The 9122-nt window shown below is 39.3% G+C and overlaps 1 protein-coding gene across 1 annotated transcript in view; it reads right to left on the bottom strand.

Moving 5' to 3' along the window:
- Positions 1 to 1627: 1627 nt before the first annotated feature.
- Positions 1628 to 9122, bottom strand: part of LOC119184562 (uncharacterized) — a 46451-nt gene continuing 38956 nt past the window's right edge. Inside the window, exons 5-6 of the mRNA XM_075872311.1 lie at positions 4486 to 4569; positions 1628 to 1881 (exon numbers count right to left, since the gene is read on the bottom strand). Coding sequence (XP_075728426.1) covers positions 1709 to 1881; positions 4486 to 4569 — 257 coding nt within the window. The 3' untranslated portion in view covers positions 1628 to 1708. The remainder of the gene's footprint in view (positions 1882 to 4485; positions 4570 to 9122) is intronic.

The raw sequence follows: 9122 nt of genomic DNA, 5'->3' as shown, positions 1-9122 counted from the left end.
TGGACTCTTCGGCTTTTGTTTGCTGATATTTACAGCCTGTTTCACAATTAGCAGAAATATCGGAGCGCATTACACCTGGTGCGGCCAACCATATAGTGGTGTGCAGCTGTAGCGCATGACAAGGTCCAAAAGTACGCCCCTCAAGTGTCTGCGCACGCGTGAGCTGCTGCCGACGTGCGACTGCAGTGCCCGTGGCACACCGTGATGTTATGCAGGCTTAGATTTCCTTTGTGTGAGAAAGACTGTACATTGATTTTCTTGTGAACTGCGAACCATACGGTGATGTGAAAAGCATCAGGGGGCACTTGCTTGAGAATACTCGTCCTTTGTTTCCAGGTTAAGCAAAATAGGCCTACATGGCTGATCTCGGGTCGTTGAAGGTGGTTGTTCATAACTATCACTATGTCAAACTGTTCAGCCACTACCACTTTGATATATAGTATAGTAGTGGCCAAAGAGGTGTGTTTGTGTGCGTGAATATGTCGTGGGTTATGCTGAATTTAGTTTTTTGAAATAATTAGAACAGGATGCTGTCACGACTCCCGAGGATGAAGGAACATTTCTGCAAATGTGCTTTTCATGGTTATGGAAAGCTGAGTTTTTATGGCGTCCTGCAAGGAAAGTGCTTGTTGCCTAAATTACGTGTCATAATCAGCTCAAATTAATATTTCAAAATTATTATAACAGGATCTTGTACATGACTCCCAAGGAGCAAGGAACATGTTTGTATGTGTGCTTGACACGGTTATAGGTAGCTTCTTTTATGGCGCCCTGCAAGGAAAGCGCTTGTTGCCTATTTCATGACGTATTTCTAACCGATCTACAGTTGGTAGGCAACATTTTATTCCAACTTTAGCATCACATTTACCGTGGTTATATTTTGCTCGCATACTGTTGCCATGGTCTAGCCGCGGCTTTGTAGCCGTCACACCAGGCAGTTTGGGCGTGGCAGATGCGCGAAGTGTTATCTTCGGTAGGCGGGGCTTTGCACTAACTTTTTTTCGTTGCTCCTTCTTTGGCGCACGCGCAGTTCGTCAAGGTTGCACCAAATGGTGCACTATGTGGTTTGCTTCCTTGCTAGGAAACAGAGCGACGAGCTTTTATGTAGACAAGGAAGGTTTTGATTCGTTACTTTACATAATCGATGTAATACAAGGTTGTGTTTGTCTATAATGATTAGTTGGTCTTTGATGCCTGTCTCTTGCCTTCTTTTTTTTAAGCGTTTGATCAGTGTATTGAGGGATGTGACAAGTTTTCGTGAGTAATACCAGTAAATAATACTAGCTTTTTTAACTGATCTTGGTAGTAAGTTGTAACTGTTCAAATATAAATAAAATAAGCATATCATCTAGTTAAGATGGTAAAATACTGGTGGGAAAATGCTAAAATTAAAAAAAGACAATTCAGTGCATTCCGTGCAGTATTAGAGCATGGTTCTAGCTATTTGTGACAAAGCAGCTGAATCACATCTGAAGCATATGGTTTTGAAACGTTAAACCCGAACAATTATTATTGAACATAACTGACGTATTTTCTGAAGTTAAATATAATCATGAACACACATGCGCGGCAAAAAAAAATGTATAAGTGCATATGTACATATCAAGGAAGCACGCAGATGATAAGAAAATGGTTGCAAATAAATTTATTGAGAAAATGTTCTTGTTAACAACTACTTATGTTGTTTGTAAAGAATGCGTGACGCTGTTTATGCTATTAGAATTAGTTTACCCACACTTGCATGGCAGTCTTCAATGTTGTAGCGTGTAGCGTTCGAAACTTTGCAATGATTTTGAAATTTCTTTGTGCAGAGGTGGACTTCTTCAGGTTTCCTTTCAAAGAACTTGTAATTCACCCATAATTCGCAGACGTTGTTGGGTCCTGTGAAAAGGCATTCACTGATGAAATATTCTCTAACAAATAATCGCGTTGTCGCACTTTATGCTGCGCCTCGGCTAATTGGGAAGCACAGGCAACACTGTATGGTGTATCCGTGTCTTCTACAGCGCACTGTAAACAACAATCTGCTGTGTAGCCCAGTGACTTTCTGTACATTAGGAACATGGGCAGCACAATATTTAAATCGGGGCGGCTGTGTGTAAAACTTTTACACCGTATATTTTTTTAGCAAGGTGTCTAGTGAGTTCACTCCCGGCAGAAGTGCGCCAGAAAAATATATAAAAAATTGCACAACCGAACACGAGGAGAGCATTGATATACCCCTTGACAAATCAGGGCACGAAGCAGTGCGATTCAAATTTCTCTGATGTAACGACACTCATAAGGGAGCATTTCTCGCAATGGTGTAATAATCGGTTCATCAATAAAGTTAGAGAGGAATTTTCTGGCAGATTTTTTTGGGCATTTGTGTTCTTGGAAAAGAAAAGTATTCAAATCAATCGTTTAACCAGCTTCATTCCTGCAGTATTTTCTTTAATGAAAACATACATTTGTGCGCTGTCTCGTTTTGGTAATATATTTACGATTGTTAATTTGTATAATATGCATCGCGTGCTGCTGGGTTCATCACGTAAGAAATAATTAGACATAATACCATATTTCATGTCTAATTGATTGATTAGTGGAGTTTAACGTCCCAAAACCACCATATAATTATGAGAGACACCGTAGTGGAAGGCTCCGGAAATGTCGACCACCTGGGGTTCTTTAACGTGCACCCAAGTCTGAACCCACGGGTCTATAGCATTTCCGCCTCCATAGAAAATGCAGCTGCCGCAGCCTCAATTCGATCCTGCGACCTGCGGGTCAGCAGCCGAGTACCTTAGCCACTAGACCACCGCGGCGGGGCATTTTCATTTCTAACTTGTAACTAATATATAAGAATAATTCGATGAACATATCTTCACAGATTCTCTAAAGAGCAATGACGTCATTGCTTTTCGTACAAATCACCGCAAAAATGCAATAAATCATTGACAAAACACAAAAGCATCATTATCTGCCTCATATTTGAGATAAGTCTACCCTAGCACTTCAAATATGCACGTGCTGAACAAACATGCATGAATGTAGCCAGGGGTAATTTACCGAGGTGAAGACAAGCGTGCTAACATCCCTCAGTCTTTACGTATTCAGCCTCATATTTGAGCACATGAATAAGCACGTATGATTTTGTTTGAGACAGCTATTCTCAAGACTACATTCCAAGGTTTACGTACAGGGCGGAGCAGTCTTAGCATGCCAGTGTATCGCTATGACAATTGAGGAATACTGTTGAGTATCTGCATATCCATACTAAAATGCACTTGAAATTTTTTGTCCTAGCACTGAAATACTTTTACAATGTATCAATTGAAGTGTGACACTATGCAGGACACAGATATAAGTTTATACTTTATTCGTCTCAATTAATTTGATATCTCTGCTAAAATTCACACTTTTCTTTGGAGGCACCAACGATGGGTTCCCCACTCGCACACAGTGGCTTATGTGGTTGTGCACTCTACGACGTTGACGGCACAATCACAGTAGCAGTATTGTCCATATAAGGGCTGCCATACTTGGCTACTTTACGCCAGACTGGCTACTTTTGAAAGGCCGCGTTGACAGCAAAATGAAGGTTGCAGCTTAGTTACATTTAAAGAGGATAGTCTTTCTTGGCGACCTTCTACTCAAAACTTTTGGTCTGCCTGTATGTCTGTACATTTGTCTGTTTGTCCGCACAGAAGGAGCGATACTTATAGAGTAACTTTTTTTTTTCACAGACCACACCCAGACGACGTTCTGGGAAGTTGGAAGGAACTCAAGTGACCATTTTGTTTTCTCTCCGAACTATTCTTGTCTGTGTTATTCAATGCAATGAAGCAGATGGTTGCCAAAATGCCTTGAACGTTTGGAGATAAATTATCGAGGTATAACGTAATGAAGAAAGCGCAGGTCCATATTCATAGTTGGAATAATAGGAGAGGGCCTTGCCGTGTAGGGGCCTTAGTGAGTCTGATAATGATGATTGCGACAAAACAATGCATTGCGAGATTTTATTTTTATCTAGATTGTGCGGAGGCGGGCTGATGCCAGCTTTTAGAAGGCTAGCACGAGAGCAGTTTTCTGCCTACGACAAAAAAAAACTTCAACCAAGCAAGTCATTCTGGTTTTGGCGCTTTTCAGTTTTGGCGGAGGATCTATTTCTCTTTCTATTTCACATGCATGACTTCATGTGTGTATGTTAGTAGAGGGAGAAAATGGCTGATCACTCACACTTCGACCCAAATACTATTGGGTAGTTAGAATTTGGGACTCTTCCTCTAATAACTGCATGATTGCTCCTATAGTTCATGTGATAGAGAGAATTGCGCCTCTAGTTGGACGCCTCTCTCACGAAGAATGTGCACCTTTTTAAGAGCTGCTAAAGGAACGTAACCGAAAATAAACCTCCCCTGGAAACTTCAATAACAGTTACAACTTGGCATATGCGGCAACTAAACGTATATGCATAAAAAATACTTGATATGGGTGTTTACGTACCTCGACTTGTATTTGTTTGCTTCTTTATAACAGCGCACTCATCTAGTACGTATGGGAATGTGTACATTGTGTATTCATTTGTTTCTGAAATGCAAAAATTATGATGAAAACTGAGCCGTTGCCACACTGCCTAAATGTCAGGCCAGCATGAGTGATCTAACTGCAGAGGCCAAACAGCAAGGTGCGGGTTCCTGGGTTCTCCGTTTTTCTGCATGGTGCCTATTGATACAAGAACCCACATCCTAACACACGAGTCAGCTAATGTGTGAAATGAAAAATTTTGTAGTACGCTGTGCCTGCGTAATAGTATGGTTGACATAAACTACTTCATTAGGATTTACACAGTTATTAAATTCAGTATACAAGCAATGAAAATTTTTCTACATTGGAAGAAAATATTTTTAAAATATTCCGGTTTTTCTGCGTGTTTGAGATGCTTCACTTTGCACGAAATGCAATATCTAGCTTTAGACCAATCAAGTACGCGTTCTTGCAACAGATTTCACAACTATTGTACAAAAATACTTAATACTTGATGAGAGCAGTAATGCTTTTGTAAATAGTCGTTTTACACTTTGTAAGGTTATGAATAGCAAGGCAGCCATTTTGAAAACAGACCTTGAGTTCTTATAGAATTCCTTTTAAACAACTATTGCGAACTCTCGTTATTTAAAACTCGATGATGCTAAATAACTGGTACAAATTTTTATCAATAGAGTGTAGTTTGAACTAGCAGATAGGTGCTACAATGAACAGAACTCGCATCACTGCGAGTGCAGAAGCCAAAAAAAGCGACTTATGGCTCTCTAACGTGTAATAGGTTCTGCTACAGGTTGACAGCGTGGTGCACTCCCAGGCAGCTGGACTCGACTTGTTCAAAATAAACCACGTTGTAGTACATGTAGTGTGGCCGGAACGCCGAGAGGGGTCTGCGCTGAACTCGAATAGAACTAGCCATCTCTTGCAAATGCCTTGTATAACTCATTATCGCTTTGCACCACTTTGTATAAACAGGGCCAGCTAAGAAGCGATCAGCTCCTCTGTCCGTAAATCTTTGCGCCGCTAATGGAAGGGGCCCTCGCATTTTTTTTTTCACTCTAAGTTGAGTGTAGAAATTGCAATGCAATAATACAGATAGCCTTGTGCGAGCACTCCGCAATATAGGTTGACCTTGGCGTCATACTAAATTTCATTTGATGCTTCGTTTAGCACCACTTTTTTACGTGAACAATAGACATGCCTTCCTACGGCTGTAGAGAGACTATTGCCCTATCACATATAATCATATGGTGATTGAGCATTCATCGTTTAAAGTAAGTATTCTAGCTGTCATACTTTGAGTAATTCCAATCTGAATAAATTGCAAACTTGCCTTAGCCCACTTATGTTTTAACGTAGTTGTTAAGTTATGTTTTCTTTAGCATGCTGTCAGCTTTTATAGTTGGCATATAGCTTATTAGGTACTTACGTTATGCCACGCTTTCATTCAGGTTGGCCTACATTTATTTTTATTTATTTATTATTTATTTGGGCATAACACATACAGGGTTTCCCCGCGAGGTAAGGCAAAAGGAGGACTTAAACCCCCTTACTAGGCCGTACCTCGCTGGGGCAGCAGAGACAACGGATTCGAAAGTTGCAATTTCACAAGAACACAATAAGTCAACATGAACATAATCACTAGTACAATAAGAGGATGCTCGCTAAGTACAGTAAGAACGTAATGAATGTAATGATATAATAACAGCAAGAACATAATCACTAAGCAACAAGAACATAACAATGCGGTGACCAGTAATGCTTACTTACAGTAACACTTAGTGCCAATGCTGATGCAGTAACCAAAGATATTAACATTTACACAACACATCCAATTCCCAAGCAAGAAACATGTTCATTATTGACTGTTTAAATTCATGAATTATTCTACAACTTCTTGCTAATTTAACAACATTAGAATACATCTTACATAAAGACATAGTTTCATACTCAATAGTTTGCATACTATAGTTTGTCCTGGCCTTCTTCATTACTATTGATGAGCGGCGTAAACTGTACCCTGTGTCTCAACTGAGGTACCGGTTTGAAAATGTCTCAAAGTAGCTAGAAACTTTTTTAAACAGCCGAATGCAAATCTTCGATCTGTAAGAGTTTCTAATGTCAAGGATATTGTAGCGCATCATTAATTTAGAAGACCCCATGTATTGATTTGAAGAGTTTAGCAAACGAACAGCTCGACGCTGTAGTACTGCTAGTTTTTCTATATCGGTTTTGTTTCCGTTCCCCCATACTAATAAGCCATAGCTAAGATGCGAGTGTACAAGTGAAAAGTACAGTTGTCTGATGAACTTGACAGGCAGATAGCATCGGATCCGTCGTAGTAGACCAACAGAGCGTGCTACCTTGGTGCGGACCTTATTTATGTGCTCTGGCCAGCTTAAATTTTTATGAAATAAAACACCTAGAAAACAATGGCTTGTCACACGCTCTAGTTGTGATCCACACTATAAAAGTTTTACATCGTAGCTCATTTCTTTATTCTTTGAACAAAAAACCGTAAACTTTGTTTTCTTCGCAATTAGGTTTGGCTGATTTACATAGAGCCATTGGTGAAGCTCTTTTAACCAAGAATTTACAGTAACTTCTAGTTCCTGAAGGTCAGCACCAGAAAAAAAAACACATTAGTGTCATCCGCGTACAAGACCAATTCATCTGTGAGTGGAATGTTTACTATATCATTTATATACGTGATAAGCAATAATGGCCCTAAAATTGAACCTTGTGGTACCCCATATTTAATCGAGCTTTTGTCTGAACTGTAATCCTGCAGGGAAGTATACTGCAATTGAGAATCAAGGTAACTATTCATAATTTCTAAGGCTGCGCCGCGAATGCCATATACGTGGAGCTTGTTAAGCAATATTTCATGTTTTATAGAATCGAAGGCCTTTCGAAAGTCTAAAATTATACCAATGGTGAGTTTTTTTCTTCAATATTACTTATAATTGTATCTCTAATTCTTAATAATGCCATTTCAGCTGACTTATTCTCTTGAAAGCCATATTGTTTATCCGAAATAATACCTTTATCCAGTAGAAAGCTATTAAGGCACTTATATATAATACGCTCAGCTATTTTTGAAAATAATGGGAGTACCTAAATCGGTCTGTAGTTGTTTAAGTCATTGTGATTCCCACCCTTAAAGATTACTGAAACACAAGCTAGCTTCATTTTTTTCAGGGAAAATACCAGTGGAGAGTATACTGTTGCAAATATGTTCCAATGAACCGCATATTATGTGAGCAACTGCTCTAATAGGTTGAGCTTTGATGCCATCCTCTCCAGCGGCTGACTTGTTACTCAAGGAGATAATAATGGAAGAATCTCACTTTCAGATGTAGGCGTAAGAAATATTCTCTCGCCGACACGATTACCAATGTAACTTTCATAACTTCGATTTTAGCAAAAACCAAATATAGAGGTTGGAGCACCAGCATTGATAAAATGATTATTAAAGAGATGAGCTGCATCATTACCGCACTACTTAACATAATTTACAACAACCTCTGTCGGCGCATTTTGCGAACAGGAACCTATTAGCTCGCGGTATATGTTCCACATTATACGACCATCACTCATAGAAGTTTCAAATTTACGTGTACAGTATTCAGATTTTGCTTTCTTCAGATCACTGTTGAGTTTGTTTTGGACTTGTTTGAATTTTTTTAATATTTGGGGGTCTCTTGTCTTTAAAAAGTGACTGAATATATTGTCTCTGTGTTGAATTCGTTTATATAGTTCATGATTTACCCATTCTTTTCTAGCTCTTTTAGGCCGGACCACAGAGGAGAAAGAAAATGCTACATTGTATATTTCTTTCCCTTTGGACACAAATAGATCATACGATGCTGAGGGATTTTCTTCAGCATAAACATCAGACCAATCTCCAATGGAAAGTAACGTTTGAAATAACTGTATACTTCGTCTATTTATAACACGCTTGAAGTTGTGATTTCTATCAATGTGCATAGAGAATTGTAACGCAGCAAATATCGGAAAACGATCGCACATGCCAGAGCTTAGCCCTCCAGAAGATGTTTCGTTTTTTTGTGAAAGAAGTAAAACATAAATCAATCAATGTTTTTGAACTCGGGATTATCGGCGTAGGAAGTTCTATAAGGTTTTCACGACTATTTGTTAACATAGTTTCAGTAAGTTGCATACTTTCATTAGTTTTCGAAAGTAAGTCATCATTGAAATCACCAACAATAATCGAATGAAATTTCTTCATGTTCTCAGTGCTAGCAAGTTCAAGCACTGAGTCCATATAATGAAGTAATCCTGTTAGCGCACCTTGCGGTGGGTGGTAGACAGCAACAATCAGAATGTTTCTATAAATTACAGCAACACATTTAAAATCATCGGTCACACACGTGAATTCAGGCAAGATTTCGCAATCATGGCATTCGCGAGCAAACAGAGAAACGCCACCGCCTCGTTTTCTGGAGCGATAAACGGAAATGTGCTTATAACCCGAAAATGTATGACGTCATGCTCAGCCACGTACCACGTCTCTGAAAAAGCTAGGAAGTCGAAGCAACAATTTAGTTGCGATAGGTATGTCTCCATGTCAACTT

This window comes from Rhipicephalus microplus, chromosome 8, assembly GCF_043290135.1.
Source record: "Rhipicephalus microplus isolate Deutch F79 chromosome 8, USDA_Rmic, whole genome shotgun sequence".
Lineage (NCBI taxonomy): Eukaryota > Metazoa > Arthropoda > Arachnida > Ixodida > Ixodidae > Rhipicephalus > Rhipicephalus microplus.
This window is presented reverse-complemented; position numbering and strand designations above follow the sequence as displayed.